The 18,346-nt window shown below is 41.9% G+C and overlaps 1 protein-coding gene across 2 annotated transcripts in view; it reads right to left on the bottom strand.

Moving 5' to 3' along the window:
• efnb3b (ephrin-B3b) overlaps positions 1–18,346 on the bottom strand; it is a 118,889-nt gene that overhangs the window by 40,968 nt on the left and 59,575 nt on the right. For both annotated transcript variants that reach the window (XM_024287626.2, XM_024287625.2), the window contains exon 2: positions 17,162–17,451. In XM_024287626.2, coding sequence (XP_024143394.1) covers positions 17,162–17,451 — 290 coding nt within the window. The remainder of the gene's footprint in view (positions 1–17,161; positions 17,452–18,346) is intronic.

Raw genomic sequence — 18,346 nt, 5'->3', positions numbered from 1 at the left:
TCAATAAATGCATAAAAAAATAAATTTGCAAAAGTAAAATCAAAAGTAGAATGTTTGCATTGCATAAACTGGGAAAATTTCCTCTTCATTTTAAATGGGGCTGAAAAAAATCGCATAAATTGCGTAAAATCTTAAAAAAACGTAAAATACACAAATACCAAAAGTACTCGTAGTAAAACTCTTAACGAAGGTTTTGATACCAAGATTGAAGTCTGATTGAGTTTTTATAAATCAAAAAATGTACGGAAGAATAAAAAAGACATAATAATAAAGAGAAACAGGATCACAATAGTGTGAATGCTTACTAAGCATTCACACTATTTGATTGGAGGTGTTACCACCAACAGAAGTACAACCAGTAACGATCTATTTGGGGGGTGAATATTTTAGAAGATGAGACGAACGATTGGAAAGGAGCAAATACTTTTTTCACATCAATTTTCTCTGCAATCAAACTTCGTTGATTACTTGGTGAGTAATCCCAAAGCTCACCCAGAATACCGCCGATCTGTCACGCCGCTTTAATCTTGGGTTCATCGTTCTAATCACCCCCCAGAAATAACAAACCTGGAATATCTCCATCTTTTGAAACAAGAGCTTAATCGAATGTTCACCGATGAATCACCGAGACTCAGACGAGGTTTTTTTGTGTGTCTAGGAAAAAAAAAGAGGCTTTTACTTTTAATTAAAGCTTCATATGATTGATGCAGCAGCGCTTTCTTGGCAAGGTCAGGCTTGTAAACAGCGTTCTTAAATCTGGTGAGGAGACAAACCTTGATAAATAAAGGTTACACCGATAAAACAGACCCAAAGTGCTGTCGGCGGCGGCGGCGGCGGTGCCGCGCACACGGGACATCAAGAGAGCAGCCGCGCGGGGCCGGAGGTGTGCATGAATTAGTTCAGTGTTTTCACTTTCTCCTCCCGTCTTTATTTACGGCCTTTTCTTCGTCCCTGACTCGTCTGGCAGCTCCCGTGCACGCCGAGCCCACAAAGACCCCGCTCATAATGAGGGCACGGCGGCGGCGGGGTGTGTGGCATTCCTGCGAGTGTGTGCGCCGAGGCGAGGATTATGGCAGCTCCAAAGCTGTGAATAGGGGCCAATCTGGGCCGTGGCCCTGGCTGAATTAATTACACTAATTAGCTCCTTAATTGCATATATTAAACCAGTGGTTGGAGCCGCGGTGAGGACCTGGATCTAAAGCGGGGGCCCGGGGGTGCCGAAGCCTGTTTGCACCCACACATAAAAACTATAAGTGGGCTTCGCTCTGCCCCACCCAGGCGGAGAGGAGGGCCGCCCCTCACCGGCGAGGGTATTCAATTATCCCAGCGTCCCCCCTCATCAATATATAATCGGTGCATAATGCTGCGGCAGATGTGCGGCACTAATATGGACCATGAGCCCCCCCAGAGGGAGCGGAGAGGATTAATATTGAATCTACGGGGAGCGCTTCAAGTCATCTCCACCGTATCAGTGACGGGGGCTCTCCTCCAGCTCAGTCTGACCCCCCCCATTTCAAAGAACATCAGGACCATCAGTAATCACCTGCAGAGACAAACGTTACATCCAAGCACTTTAAAATAGTGATGTGCACTGTTAAAAGTAATTCTTCAAATTATTAACTTGAGTTGATGGGTGACTAATTTGATTTGATAAAAACGAATAATTTTAAATGTAACAAATTGCCAAACTTTTGTTAATTAATCAAATTCTTCACTTATTACAGTGTAGTTGATCCCAGCTGCAGTCCTCTATCCTGAAGGTGATTTGTTAAGTAATTCCTATTCAGCCAACAGAATAAACATACCGTCTCTTTTTACAACTTTATTCTCCTATGTGGCAAAATGTCTTTAAAAACAACAGAGCTACTGTTAAATTTAGTCAAATGTTAGCTGTATTTAAGGCTGCTAGAGCCTATCCTGGCTCATTTCCTGTTTGACCTATTCAGTCTTTAGCTTTCCAAACAAAGGAAAATGATCGACCTTCCTGTTTGGGTCCACCTTAAAAAAAAAAAAAGCTTTTTGGAACTAGGTGCAGTTCACCAAGAACACTCTAGGTGGCTTAACAGTCTATTCCAGGGGTGTTCATAGCTCAAAACGCTTAAGATAACAGCAAAAAAAGACTCACTTAATAGCTGAAAATGCTGAAGCTGACAGCTGAAAACACGTAAGTTAATAGCTGAAAACGCTCAATCAATAGCTGAAAATGCTGAAGTTAATAGCTGAAAACACGTAAGTTAAAAGCTGAAAACGCTCAATCAATATCTGAAAATGCTGAAGTTAATAGCTGAAAATGCTGAAGCTGATAGCTGAAAACGCTCAATCAATAGCTGAAAATGCTGAAGTTAATAGCTGAAAATGCTGAAGCTGATAGCTGATAATGCTGAAGCTGATAGCTGAAAACACTTAAGTTAATAGCTTAAAAAGCGCAATCGATAGCTGAAAATGCTAAAGGTAATAGCTGAAAACACTTAAGTTAAAAGCTGAAAACGCTCAATCAATAGCTGAAAATGCTAAAGTTAATAGCTGAAAATGCTGAAGCTGATAGCTGAAAACACTTAAGTTAATAGCTGAAAACGCTCAATCAATAGCTGAAAATGCTGAAGTTAATAGCTGAAAATGCTGAAGCTGATAGCTGAAAATGCTGAAGCTGATAGCTGAAAACACTTAAGTTAATAGCTGAAAACGCTCAATCTATAGCTGAAAATGCTAAAGGTAATAGCTGAAAACACTTAAGTTAGCCAAAAAAAAACTTAGGTTAGCCAAAATAGCTAGCATGTATATAAAAAATAGCTTAACTTTAAATATAATAAATAACTGAAAAAAGTCTGAATAAGACAAAAAAGTTGCCATGTAGCCAATATATTAGCTAAACACCAAAATAGCCCTAAATAAATTGTAGTAAATGCCAAAACAGTCCAAAAAGGTATCAGAATGCCTTTTTTTGGTATTCTTTAAAACCATAACTTTTCAACTTAATTATGAATAATAAAAACACAGGAATATGATTCCAGAATAAATCAACCTAAACCCTAAATAACTTTCATTATTTTACCCTCCATAAAATATATATTTTGTCAAAATGATACAAGTCAGACATGAGCACAAGGTAACATCGGGCCGTTAATAACAATTAATTAAAATAGTTTAGAGGGCCGGATAGAATCCTCCAATGTTTGAGACGAGTCAGTAATGAATGATTGGAGGTGCAGTTCCTTGAGAAACCTCTAGGTGGCTTTGAGTTCAGTTCCTATTTAGGCTAATCTGAACCACAGTTTGCCTATGCTTTTTCTATTTACGTAACTAAATGTATTTAAAGAAACTGTACGTAATTGTGCATCAAAGTTTTGTCAACCAGTTAAAGTCATTCCACTTTAAGAACCAAAATAAAATCAATAAAAATATTGGAGCCAAGTGTAATTCTCCAAGAATCCTGCGGGTGGTTTGGTTTACAAGCTGCTCGGTCCTCATTTATTTGGCTGTAAGCGGATCAAGTCGGTTCCAGAAAAGGGCGTTTTCATCCTCAGGCTGTTTTGGTTTTGGTTGACCCTCAACTGGAAGCTTTCTGGTTGGGTTTTTGGGGGGGTCGGGGGTGTTTGGAGGCCTCACACTGAGAGAAAAATGCTGAAAATGCCTCGTATTGGTGAGACGTAGCCACAGTCCTCACAACAATGGCATTTAGCTGAGAGCGAGTAAACAGCCAGCCCGCTAATGAATCCCTCTTCAATAAACAAGCGGAGCATACATGCGCGTGCGCGAGCGGCTGATAATGATGTTCTTTGTGGAGTTTTTGGGGGTAATTAGAGGCGCTTAAATGCTGGCTAAAAAGGATTTGCAGCTGATTGTTTGTCCTCGTGCCTTTGAGCAGTGGGCCTTGTAGCTGCTGAGTGTCACTGTCTCTTTCTGCGGCGACCTCACGGCTCACAAAAGTCCTTTTCTCTCCATCCTTCAACAGCCTTCCTCTGCTTACCTCCATTACTCGCGCTTTTGTCCTCGCCGCTCAAACCGAGGTTCCTCAGCACGCCGCCGTGCTGTGGCGTGACGCGGTGGCCGTCACACCAGTTCTTCTGACTACAACAGGCAGGTTAAGAAAACTTCTGTTCAACTATGTTGAACTAACCACAAACAAAAGGCGCTTTAGCTCAGTCAGAAAATACTTTTTTACGGTTTATATTCTCACCGATTAACTACCTGGAATAATCAGGTTTGTGGTTAACTGGTTTATTTGACGTTCTTTGAATTACAGTAACTCTTCAACCGTTTATGCAATCAACATAAAAACCAGCAGATTCTGAAGCTAAGAAACACTTTACAGTTTACACAATCAATGTAACTCAGTTTAAGTAAAGTACATAAAGTGTTGCAATTCGTAAAGTACATACAAAACTAGATAAAAAAGTAGACTCCATACTGAGGTTTGGTTACGTTTTGTGGATGTTCCCATGAAATCACGGGTCGCCAACCTCCTGGCTGTCAGACCCTAACCCAACCCAGCACCGGAACCGGACCCAAACCAGGTACCAGATGCAGTTCCAGACCAAAACCGGTACCAGATGCTGTACCAGACCCAAACTGGTACCAGATTCGGTACCGGACGCGAACCGATACCAGATACGGTCCCATACCCAAACCAGTACCAGATGCCGTACCAGACAGAAACTGGTACCAGATGCGGTACCGGACCCAAACCGGTAGCAGATGCGGTTCCAGACCCAAACTAGTACCAGATTCAATACTGGACGCAAACCGATACCAGATACAGTTCCCTACCCAAACTGGTACCAGATACAGTACCAGAACCGAACAGGTATCAGATGTGGTTCCAGACCCAAACCTGGATACCAGTATCGGATGCGTTTGGAGGACCAGTCCGCGTCCGGTACTGTGTCCTGAGGGTTTCGGACCCTTGATTGATGAAGTGATGCGAAGGTCTCCTTAAGCAAACGTCAATATGTGACGAGTGTGGAATGAGAATGTGATGGACAGACATAAATTTAGAGAAATACTAAAAAAAAATCATATTTTTTATATTTTTCTCATTTCTGGAGATCACTGTTCAGGACATCAGCTCCACTTTTTTCCAAAGTACAGAGATAAAGCTCAACAATGATGAGGAAAATCTTGCAGAAAACACTCAAAAAGTTCTTAAACAATAAAAAAAAATAATTTTCTTTGGGTTTCTTTTGAAAAAAGTTGAATTTCAACAAACAAATTCAATTAAAAGTGCAACAAGTGAACAGAAAACCAAAGCCAAAGTGGCTGATGTCCCACAAACCCTAAATATAATCTCAAGTTTGGCTACAAACGTTCTCCATAAGAAAAACGTGATGCGAGTCGACGCCAAAGCCTCAGAAAGGCGAGTTATTTTAGAGACAGAAGAACAGACTTCCTTCCTTTTTAGAATCCTCGCCGTCTTTCCGCTGAGCTCGGCTAACCTTACTCCAGGCCGTTTTTATCCCTCGCAGAAGGCGGCTCGTGCGTTCCCCCAAAATGGTGAACAGATGGGAGATCTTGAAAAGTTTCCTTATGAAGTTCATCAGTGTGTGAAAGCAAACACGCCGGACGCGTCGGAGCGCCCAGACCAAACATCTGTCCTGTGAGCCCGCTCATTATGCCAATCGGGGTCACGTTTGCCAGAACCTGGACACTAAATCAAGGCTGCATGAGCGGCAGGAGCGCTGGTGGCAGGGGTCAGCCCAGAGGTGCGCCCCCCCAATCGCCAGGAGGCGGCGGCACAATGACGGCTTTGTTTGTGGCGCTTTATGGTGTTGGGAGGTTAAATGAATTGTGCAACGCTATCCCGCTACAGCCCAATTAGGGAGGGATGCAAACCGCGCCCGCCAACGACACCGCCAGCCCCGACGGGCGGATGCACGAACCGCGGCAGTCACGCAAGCCCCCACACGAGCACCCGCCGCCGCCGCACACACCACCGCAGACCGCGGCGGCGCTCTGATTGCTGACCTACATCGGCCGGGCGATCTGTCACTTTCTCTTACTCACACTCAGCACACATCTTTTTCTTTTCTGCTTTTCCTTTTTTTCCGCAGCAAACATCCCCCGCTCTGCTCTGGTGTCTCTTCACATCAGCTCACTCCAGACCGGCTGCACGGGGGGGGGGCCCGGCGCGGCGCTGCGGCGGGGTCAACAGAGGCCGTATGCTCCGCGCTCTCACCGACCTGCATGAGCGTGCACTAAAGGCGGCGGCGGCGGGAAGTGGTGAAGGTGGGGAGGGGCGGGGCACCCCCGGGGGGGTTATCAGACATAATCACACAGCGCTATTATTTTAAATGAAGTCATCTTTTTCCTAGAGTCCACCGAGAGGCTGATAAACTTCATCTCTGGGGGAGAAATTAGTAGCATCAACTCCACCCACAGGGTCCATTCTGATCCATTTTCCACTTCTGCTCTTCATTGGAGGCTTTTACACACAACGGGTTTCAACGGAGAAGTCCATGTGTTCCGTGGAGTTGAAGAATGGGAAGCAGGAAGAAAAAAAAACGTCCTCCTTAAAATAACTAATGTTTGAAGTTTGGCAGCAGATTAGCGAGGTTTGTTGGGGGCTTGTCCGGGTACAGAAAGTTCCTGTTTGAAGATGTCTGAGTCATGTTTGAATGTTTCCAGTGGGGGTACAATGACTATGTTTTTCAAACTTGTCATTGTTTATGTAAACAACACCAGGCGGGAAGAACAACATGGCCGCTCAGCAGACTGGGAGGTTTTATCGCTGTGAAAGAATTCAGAACTTTCCTTCTCTACAGAGTTCATTCAAGTTCAAAGGTGACTCAACGTATTGTAGGAACCAGGAAACCAGTACTAGACCCAAACCGGTGTAGGTACCACATATGTTCGACTTGCAAGACCAGCTCGGGGGCTTGCGACTGGTGATGATGTCACACTACGGTAACTTAGACAACGACTCGCTATTTTGCACCGTTTTCCTGTACTGAAACTGAGTTTATTTAAAAGAAAGAAAGAAAGCGTTGAGACCTGGTCAGGCTCCGGTCGGTGTGACCAAAAAGAAGATCAAAACTGCCAGGACGTATTTTGAAAAAATTACGTGCAAATAACCACTTTTCAAGCTGTTATCAAATGTTTTCGCATAAATATTTGGTCAAAAATTCAGATTTTTTTTTAGGTTTTAGAATCAGATAATTAGTCAAAGTCAGATGGAGATGAAACGTATTCATGCCGTATTCATTGTGTTTCTGTATCAGTGCTGAGCGATATGGAAAAAATAGAATATCACAATAACGATATTTATCACAGTAAGATATATTTTCAGGTATTCTCCGAAAACAATGGACAAAAATGTCATCTCTTACTTTTCTCTATTTTTTTTTATTAACATATAACTGAATTGTCACACTTTTCTATTGCCCAGCACTAAAATTTGTATTTTATATTAAATTATTTTATAGAAGACAAAAATTAAAGCATATTTTGTTCCAAAAACGGGCAAAACTTGAAGATTTCTTCCTTATTTTTTGTCTGGTTGATAATAAATAAAACAAGTGAGTAGAAACTAATTTGTTTTAGCTCCTCCATGAAATGCTCCATTGCTCCCTTCAGGGGTCAAAGGTGAACGTTTCTCCTTCCTGTCAAACATCTCGATGAAGAAGAAGTCCCCCCTGGCTTCCCGGTGGCCATCTTGTTTCCCTCCTCCTCGTCTGCTTCAGAGCCTGGCAGGAGGCTCAAATCAGGGGCTTAAACTCCATCAAACATTCAGCAGCTATAGATTTCCCAGAGTCCCCGGTTCCTCCGCCCCCCCATCCCCCGCAGCTGCAAACAAAGTTCTGCACAGCCGCGATGTCGCATTCGCGCGGGGAGGGATGAGGTCACCTGGATGTGGAGGAGGTGCATTCAGACTGCAGTGCAGCGCCGTGTCACTCCTTTCAGCTTAACCCTGATGAATAAACCAGAGCGCCGCTGCATTATTGAGCGCCGCCTGCCGTCCAGCAATTAGACGTTACCAACTTTACCAAAAACTTTGGTTAGGATCAACAAACGAAGAACAAACCCCAAAAAAAGCCTAAATTGGCGCTGAGGGAGTTGGAGTCGGCGGCGCACAAACAAGCGTCACAGAGAAGCTCTAAAACGCCACGCGGGTCCCAAACGGACTCACATTTGCTCCGGCACACATTTCTGGCTCCTCTATTATTCATATAAGTGAGGTGGGATTGTTTATCTCTGCCACTGTGCTACTGCAAGGCCCCCGGGGGTGGCGGCGGGGGCCAGCTCCGTAAACACCCCACCGGGAGTCATTCATGCGAGCGCGCCGGCCCAGAAACTTCACGCTTGTCCTGCACACCTGCAGGTCACGCACAGGAAACAAGCCCCTCCCCCCTCTGTTCTATATACACAAACAAACACACAAACACCATCTGTCACGGTGAACAACAACACTAGGACTGACCCAACGCCGTGGATCGGACCGGACATCAGGGAAACATGTGTGTTTATGAGGGTTTTCTCTGAGGTCGGTCTGCACCGTCGCTAACCAGCCTGTACCGGAAACCAGTATTTTATCGCAAATCCATAACCCAAACCGGATCAAGATCTGAAACTCAATCTGTACTGGAAACCCAATCTATACCAGAAACCTGAAGCATATCATACATTTAATGCATACTGGAAACAAGATCTATACTACAAACAAGATCTGTACTACAAACCTGATCTGTACTACATACCTGATCTGTACTACAAACCTGATTTGTACTACAAACCTGATCTGTACTATGAACATGATCTGTACCATGAAACCTGATTTGTACTATAAACCTGATCTGTACTACATAGCTGATCTGTACTACAAACCTGATCTGTACTACAAACCGGATCTGTACTACATACCTGATCTGTACTACAAACCTGATCTGTACTATAAAAATGATTTGTACTACAAACCTGATCTGTACTATGAACCTGATCTGTACCATGAAACCTGTTTTTTACTATAAACCTGATCTGTACTACAAACTTGATCTGTACTAAAAACCTGATCTGTACTATGAACCTGATCTGTACTACAAACCTGATCTGTACCATAAACCTGATCTGTACTATGAACCTGATCTGTACTATGAACCTGATCTGTACTACAAACCTGATCTGTACTATAAACCTGATCTGTACCATGAAACCTGATTTGTACTACAAACCTGATCTGTACCATAAAACCTGATCCCTACAGGAAACCAGTTGTGTATTGCAAATCCGTACCCCAAATTTGATCCATATCATAAATTTAATCCGTAATGGAAACCCAATCCATACTGGAAATCTGATCTATACCATAAACCTGATCTGTACCATAAACCTGATCTGTACCATAAACTTGATCTGTACCATAAACCTGATCTGTACCATAAACCTGATCTGTACCATAAACTTGATCTGTACCATAAACCTGATCTATACCATAAACCTGATCTGTACCATAAACCTGATCTGTACCATAAACCTGATCTATACCATAAACCTGATCTGTACCATGAAACCTGATTTGTCCTACAAACCTGATCTGTACCATAAAACCTGATCCCTACAGGAAACCAGTTGTGTATTGCAAATCCGTACCCCAAATCTGATCCATATCATACATTTAATCCGTAATGGAAACCCAATCCATACTGGAAATCTGATCTATACCATAAACCTGATCTGTACCATAAACCTGATCTGTACCATAAACCTGATCTGTACCATAAACCTAATCTGTACCATAAACTTGATCCGTACCATAAACCTGATCTGTACCATAAACCTGATCTGTACCATCAAGTTTAAACTCGATCCCTTTAGGGAACCCAATCTGTACCGCAAAGCCAGCATGTACCGTAAACCAGACCGATACCACAAACTGGATCAGTACTTTGTATGCGCACATTTTGTGTTTCTTCCTTTTGACACCAACATTGAACATTGATTGAAAATGTGCGTTAGATCAGCTTCCTGTAGCGTTTCCTGACAGCTTTCCCTCTTTACAGGTGTGTAAGTCAGTGGACCTTTTAGCACCTGAGATGTCGCCGGCGACCATTAAACAAGTTCTTTGACGTACCATAGCTACTCCACGGTTTCACAATCAACAAAAATCACCATTCACGTTGATTTTGTAAATACTACACTAAGGTAAAGTGTTGCTCATCAGCATAAAGCTGCTTTTCTCAGCTTCAAAATCCGTCGGTTTTACTGTAATTGTGCAAACGGTTGAAGAGTTGGGGTCAAAAGAAAGATTTATGTCTTCCTCATCGATAGAAAAATGAATATCGCAAATACAATAATGTTTTATATTAAGATAATTCCAGTTGAGGATCATTGAATCATATTGGTGCAACTCTGGTAAGAAGAACCCAAACTTGAATAAAAAACGTTTTTATTTTCATCTTGTGACAGACAAACTCTACCTTACCGAACACTTGAGATTAAACTGCCATTAAATGAGACAGAAGAAGAATATTTGCACATGTGCAGTACGGATCAGGTGGATCCCAGAGTCTATCATCGTACTGGTGAGTGTGAGGTCATGGAAAAAGTCTTATTTCCATGTTTTTTCTAATATGGATCCTTCTATGTTGGAGCCGGTTTGTGTTGGTCTGAGTCATCATTTCTATGGCAACCACTCACCTAACTTTTTTTTCTTTTATTTTTGTGACTATTTAGATCAACTTTCATTATTATACATATTATTATACATATATAGGAATCACTGTAGACGCATTTTGAGAAGGTACCAATCAGGTTTCTAGTACGGATTGGGTAGCGATGTGCATGCTTGCCTCTGAGCACATTTATTTCCCAGAAAGCCCTGGTGCTCGACACCGTGAGCGCGACAGACGTGTTTGCACTAAAACAACTTTCTCGTTTCCTTCACCTCCATGTTTGATGCTCCTTCTCCGCCCCTAACAGGAACTGGTTGGACAGCTCCAGATGACTGGTTTTTCCAAAATAAAACTCTGCTTCATCACAGCCTGGCTGCTGCTCGCCCCATTTCACGCTCCCTCCTGCATCATCCTCGTCGTCTCCATATTTAGAAACGCATGTTTGGATCGTTTTCCCTCCTTAATCCTGGTTCACAAATACGCTTTAGTAACAGGTGAAGCCGCCTCGGGCTGGAACGCGCCTCCACCTGCCTGTGATTCACGCACGCGGCATTCCAAACGCACATCGGATAATCCGCGGGACGGGTTTCTGTCAGGTTCCACCAGGGCTTCCAGGCGGTTCAAGCCGAGGTCACCGGGCCGACCGGAGCCAGAAACACGGAGGTTTACCCGCTTTGACCTGCTCTTTAATACACAAATGATCGTTTGACAAATGTGAGATAAAAACTAAAGTTTACTCACTGGACTTGTTTTTAATGGATTTGTAAATAAAATTAGAGGATAAAAAAAGGTTTTATGGTAGAAAAAACAGACAAAGAGCTTTGCTGAAATGTATAACTGCAAAGGAAGACCATATTTATTTTTATTTTTATTTTTTTTTATTGGAACTTTGACAGACTTTTTGAACCCCTTTTTTTCTATATAAAAATAACATCCCAATTTTTAAAATCTACAAATACATCAAATTTTTTGTTGTTTTTTTTAAGAAAATTTAATATTCTAGTGAAGTAAAGGGATTTTTACAAAAATATGTTTTTATTTCAAAAAAAGGACAAAATTTTTGCTCTAAAAATATAGTTTTATTTAGAAAAAATGACTCAAAACGTTAAATCTGATGTGAGTCTATTAAAATGAGTGCCAAGATATTAATCTTTTTATTAATTTTGTTTTTTTACAAAGCTGTTTTTCATTTAATGAATTACAAGGACATAAATATCCAATTTTTTGTTTATAATTTTTGAAATATCAATATTTTCTTTAGAAAATATCAAATTTAGGAAAGTTAAGGACATAAAAACATTGACTGGATCTGAGCACGACCCAAATATTTAAGATAAAATGCTGTGGCTGGGTAAATATATTAAAAACTATTTTTGTTTTGGCAGAAAACAATCCATCATTTAATCCTGTTAAGCCCACCACATTTAAGAATTGACAGAAATTCAAATTTTTGTGAAATAAGATGTTTTGTCTCACAAAAATGTTAAATTGACATGAATATTCAGGGACAAAAAAACATCTTATGTATCCTCTGTCTTGAATTTGATCCACATTCTGATCCAGAAGGATTTATCTACAAATTTTACATAATTTTGTAACTGTAAATAGTCCTTTAAGAAAAGGAATCGCAAAAGTTGAGCTATTCTCACCTTAAAGTTTTAAAAATGAGCTAAAACATTTTCCCGCCAAAAGTGTTTTTGAGATTTCATGGAGGCAGCCATTTTGAAATGAGCAGGAACCGCCCTTCTACTGCCCCTAGTGGAATGAAGATGAACTACAAGGCAGAAAACATGGACTAAGTTCTATCCCCTGGGATTTTAAGGAAAGTTTGGGTCATGCTAGTGAGATATGGGTCTCAGAAATGACTTCCTGGTGTTTAACCTTCAGCTTGTTGCGTTGAAGATGACTATGTGGCTCCAAAAGAATGAAAAAGATCACAGAAAACTGTACAGAAACAAACCACAAAGCTTCTGAAACTAGGTTTTAGGAATTTTTTTATCAGGCAAACAAAGACGTTTCACCAGAAATCCCAGAAACCTCGGCTTTTTTTCTGCGGCAGAAACAGCTGAGGCTGTGGTAGTCGCATCGCAGACAAAGAAAAAGATTGCGACACAGAAGCGGCTAAACTCCTGACCTGACCTTAAGAGAGAAAACATCAGTCATTAAGTATGACTAATCAATTTCCTTCCTCTTCTGTCCCCTCCTCGGGACAGGAGGAGGCCGAAAGAGTCGAGTAATCAGATTACGCCACAGTGGCATCTAAGTCTGCAAAAGCAAAGGAAAGTTCCGCTTTTCTTTGGTTTGTTGTTTCTTTGACTGAATACATAATTCCTGTCTGATATGAGGAACTCGGATAGAAGAGCGAACAGAAAGCTGATCACTCCGTGGCCTTTAACCAGGCACTCTGTAATGACTTTAACTTTGAAATTAACCTCCTTCGACCTGTTTCTTGGCTCTGTCACTCCAGTCCACACGCATTTCTCCTCCCAGCAGATTAAATTACAGCTTCCTGCAGCTCCCGACTCAATCTGCCCCACAACCGTAATCTGTGGATTCTGCGTTTGGAACAAGCGGGCTTCAGGGACGAATGGTTCATAATCATCTGACGGTCTCATTAAGAAAAGTCTTCATTAGTGTCAGCACATTTGATGTTATCAATACTGGACGGTGCGAGCAGACATCGATCCGGCTGAACTTTACAGAACTCACGGGGAAAGTGGGGGCTTGTCCGCCAATGAACTTCTAATAAGATACGTTGAAATGTTGACTTCAGTATAACGTCTTTTTTATATTATTCTTTTGAGGTTTTCAGATTTGGAAAAACAAATTGCAAAATATTGTTTTTTGTTGCGAAAGTTTACATTAATTTTGTAGTAAAATGATATATAAAAAGTATTTACTAACACAAAGTTATGCAAAAATGTACAAAAAGTTAGTAAAGTTTACAGCACAAGAGGAGAGAAGCCTCTATGCGCTCTTATGCAACATTAATGTTGCAGCATTTGTTGCTAAAGTTTATTTGGCTTAAATACTATAATAATATATCAGAAAGAGTAATTCTAATGTTAAGTTATGCAAAAATGTATGCAAAGTATGCAAAGTGTAAAGTTACATTTGTAAAGTTTACAGCACAAAGAGGAGAGAAGCCTCTATGTGCTGTTATGAGACACCTAACATATTTTACATAAAATATAGGTTTTCATTTTGAAAATTTACTCTACTTTACTAGTATTATAATAAATCAAAAAGTATTTACTTAAGGTAAAGTTATGCAGAAATTTACCTAAAGTTTCTAAGACTTAGGTTTACTTAACTAAAGTTTACAGCGCAAAGAAGAGAGAAGCCTCTATGTGCTGTGATGCTACACTTAACATACTTCATGTAAAATTTAGATTTAAATGACTAGGTTTATGTTACTTAACTAGGGTTATAATATATTGAAAGTGTTGACTAACATAAAATTTAAAACAATTTTTGTAAAGAGCAAAATGTGTTCTGTTGTGTTACAAAAGTTTACAGCACAAAGAGGAGAGAAGCCTTTTTTAGCTATTATGCAGTATTTCACGTACTTAAAGTGCAATGTTTGTTTAAATTACTAAAGTTTATATTAGTTTATTAGTATTATAACTTATGTAAAGTATGTACATTGTAGGTTTACGTTAATAAAGTTTAGAGCACAAAACAAAGACAAACCTCTATATATATAATACTTAACACAAATTGATGCTTACATTACTAAAGTTGATGTTTCATCCAAGTGAGAATATGTTTGTTTGTATTAATTGCATATACACTTCCTACAGTAAAGTGTTGCATATCAGCTCAAAGCATCTTTTCCCAGCTTTATAATTTGTTAAAATTACATTAATTGTAGAAACGGTAAACAAATTTTGGAAAAAGAAAACTGGAGGTTTTTCCTAAACAATGTAAGAACTGTAAACTTAAAGTAAATGATGGCAAAAACAATCAGACAATATGTGAAACAGCAACAAGCCCACACAGCTCCTGTTGGATTATGGGTAAAATCTTCTGCTCAGTGAAATGTATGATGCAGGTTTTCTCTAAATGTCATTATTTTAGTTTACAATCAGGATTTGAGTCTTTTGATGGGTCGTTTCTGCTTTCCAGACCAGATATAGAGATGATCAACCATGACTCAGCAGTTTTACAACAACATAATATTGTGTTGTTAAAGCACAACTGTAGCTTTAACTGTGAAGTACTTCACACTCAGAAAAGAGATTTTCCGTTACCAGCTTGTTTCAGTGTTTGTAAACATTCGAGATCTGATTACTACAGTAATCTGATTACATCCTGCTATCAGATGTTTACATTCATCATTCATGCAAACAGCGTCCTTCTTGTTTTATCACTGAGTGACATCGAGTTTTCACCAGAAAACCTGGAAACACCTGAAGGTTCTGGGTTCCTCCGCGGATCAGGAACCCTCCTGTGAAGCCGGAATGAGCGGCAGCTTCTTCACAAGATAGATTTTTCTTTCCTGCACAGGAGCGAGTTCATGTTGAACTTTAAAAGGATGCAGCACATAATGGTGCGCCGAGGGATTTTAAAGCAGGAGCGCGGTTAAATTTAGCAGTCTGAGAATCTGTTTCATGCAGGCCTGTGAAGGAGGGCTGTTCCACTTCTGGCTGCGTTTGTGCGTCAACGAATCCAGATTGAGTCCGTCGTTTTCATCTGTGCTTATCGGGGACAAACTCCTGCCTCCCTAAATGTAGCCCAAAACATGCCTTTTGATTTGAGGGATTCTGGGGATTTTGGAGGTGGAACCCAAAAATAAGGGCACTTGGAAGGATCTTCGTCTCGCCATCTCCATCCTAGCTCAGATATATTTTAGCTAAAGCGTCGGCACACCTGACTGAGGAGAGTGGAGGTGCGTGGGAGGAATCAGACAGTCTTTGTCTGTCCTGCAAGTTCTCCCAATTCTAAAGTGGTTTTCTCATGGAGTTGCCAAATCGTCAATTCCATGAAAAAAAACTCCAGTATTTGTGCTAGCATGGATGCAGGTGCTCTGTTTCCTCGCCTTTCTTCAGTTGCGACCTCTACACGCTCCCAAAACATCCTGCAGGTCCCCCTTAGCTACCGGATGAGTCGCCCTGATAAGAGCGCCTGGACCAATCAGCTGGGTGACCTCAACCGGTCGTCGCAGGGGACCAACTGCAAACAAGCCTCCCGTTTAAACCCAAACAAGCTGCACCGCGGCCGTTTGCAGTCACTGCGGAGCCGCCACCAGCAATAAACAAGAGCCGAGGCTCGCACGCACGGCAGCTGCAGGACAAAGGCGGGGGGACAGCTCGCCATTGTTCGCCCCACACGCACAAAATCCCACACAAGAGGAGGGAACTGAGGGGAACGACAGGAGAGGGTTGTGTCTCGGAACAACACATTCCTATTCCCGAGTCGTTACTTATTGACGTACGGTAAAAGACCCATCCGGGTCATTTTTGATGTCTTGGGTGTCCCCAACTCATCGTCTTTTGATGTGCTGGCTGTCCCGATGAAAACAGCTGGCCGGTCGTTTTGTCAGACGCAGTACTAGATGCAGAACAAACCAGTACCGGTACCTACATCCGGTACTTCCAATATGACTCAGCTAGTGTCGGTATCCAACCCAAGGCCAGAACTAGTAACACATTTGGAACCAGTACCGATCCGCGTCTGGTGTTGATCTGCGTTCAGTACCAGGTTCGGGTCATTTTGTCTGACGCGGACCAAACCTCGGGACGCAGCCAGTACTGGTACCCAACCCTAGCCCGGTCCACGTCCGCTACCACGTCTGACAAAACGACTTTAACCTGGTACTGGACACTAACCGAACTTCGGGACGCAGCCAGTACCGGTACCTGACCCAAGCTCGGTCTTCGTCAGATCGTTACCAGTTCTGAACATAGTGCCGATTCCAGACATGAGGTTTTGTCCGTGTCTGATACCGCAGTACCACGTTTGGAACTGGTACTAATCCGCAGACCGAACCTCAGAATGCAGACAGTACCGGTGCCCAACCCTAGCCCGGTCTGTGTCCGGAGCCGATACAGATCCGCATCTGGTACGAGGTTACGGTTACGGTACCAAATAGCAGCCCGGAGGTGGAGGCCTTGATTTAATCGGAACACCCAAAACGTCCATTTTTGACGTGGTACGGTCCTTAACCAATACGACGATTTGGAGTGATTTGTGCGTCACTACCAAATCCAAGTCCCTGATTGGTCAAAGTTCAACTGGTTCAAGGCTTCTTCTATGGCTGTACATTTTGATCCAGAAACGGACTTAAAAAAACTTAACGACACATCAAAGTGAGAGTTTTGAAGAACAAAATGTGCATCTACGAGTGTGTACAAGGAACTTCCATTGGAAGTAGCCGACTGAACGGGCGTTTCAGAGCCTGGTACGATCGTAGCATCAAGGGAACTGTAAGATACACCTCGTCTATGACCCTCCACAAAACTGGACAACCCAAAAACGGATGAAGTTCTTCAAGGTGCATCATCTTCATCTGTTCCTGTCCATAGCAGCTTTATGAAACGGCGGACAAAGAGGCTCACCGATGATGTAGTAGTCGTGCATGCTCTTGAACTCGTGGCCCCACAGGTTGGGGGAAAACTCCTGGAACTTGATGGTGAAGCGGCGCTCACGGGTGGGCTCGTCACAGGTGAGCACGATGTTGGGGGAGCCCATCACCTCGCAGCGGTCCGCCTGCTCCCGCGACGACACCAGGTACAGCTTGTAGAACTCGTACTCCGGCGTGGACCTGGCCGTGTCCAGAGGGGGGCAGATGAGGTCCAGCCGGTCCCCGATCTGAGGATACAGGATGTAGCCCTTGTCGTCCTTGAACCTAGATGGAGAGAGAAACAAGGCGGCTCACATTAGACGGCGGAGTGAGCAAAGATTTGTTCATTGGCGACTTGATGAGCCACCTGTTTTCGCTGCTGAATGAGCAACAGATGGCTCCTTCAGCTCCCAAAACTTTAGGATTTTGCTTTATTTTCTCCCTCATGGAGAACAGGTGTCTGCGCGGTGCAGTCCACAGCACAAATATGATGATCCACACAGGGAAATACACCGCCAAAATAATAGTCCACACCATCAAATTAAAAGTCTGGAAATATTCCACAATTTATTGGTTGGTTTTTCAGACAAATCGTGAATTCTGTGGTAAAAGCACCAAATTTGGCGTGGATGAACCAAAGGGTCCCCTCTTTCAGGAAAGCATGTTAGCCATGAGAAACATCAAAAAATGGTGGCCATATGTAAAGATTTTTACAAATTTTAAACTTTTAAAACTTTTGAGTCTGTTTGCCCCAATTTCAATAATATGGGCTGTTCATGTCGAAATGCATCCATCAATGTCTGAAAATAGACACCTCGTTGGTCACTATTTCTTAAGTTTTTAACTGTAATTTAAAAAAAAAAAATAACTTCACTATTTTTCTTAGTTCCAGCCCATTTTTTATATTAAAATATCCAATTGGATTTAAGTTTATCATTGAAATACATTCTGAATATTGATATTAAAGCAAATTTTCTAACCTTTAGCAGCCACCATGAGGCCCATGAAGAAAACAAATATGCTAATGAGTCGCAAGTTGTCCAAAAACCAAACAAATCAAATCATAAAAATAAAAACGCTTGCCATTCTAATTTAATTTCCTTTTTATTTTATTTTATTATTTTATATCTCTGGGACGGTGCACATTTAAAGCATCACTGCAATGAGCCAGAATTAGCCC

The sequence above is a fragment of the Oryzias melastigma genome, linkage group LG18 (assembly GCF_002922805.2).
Source record: "Oryzias melastigma strain HK-1 linkage group LG18, ASM292280v2, whole genome shotgun sequence".
Lineage (NCBI taxonomy): Eukaryota > Metazoa > Chordata > Actinopteri > Beloniformes > Adrianichthyidae > Oryzias > Oryzias melastigma.
Note: the sequence above shows the minus strand (reverse complement) of the source record. Positions and strands in the feature narration are given on the sequence as shown.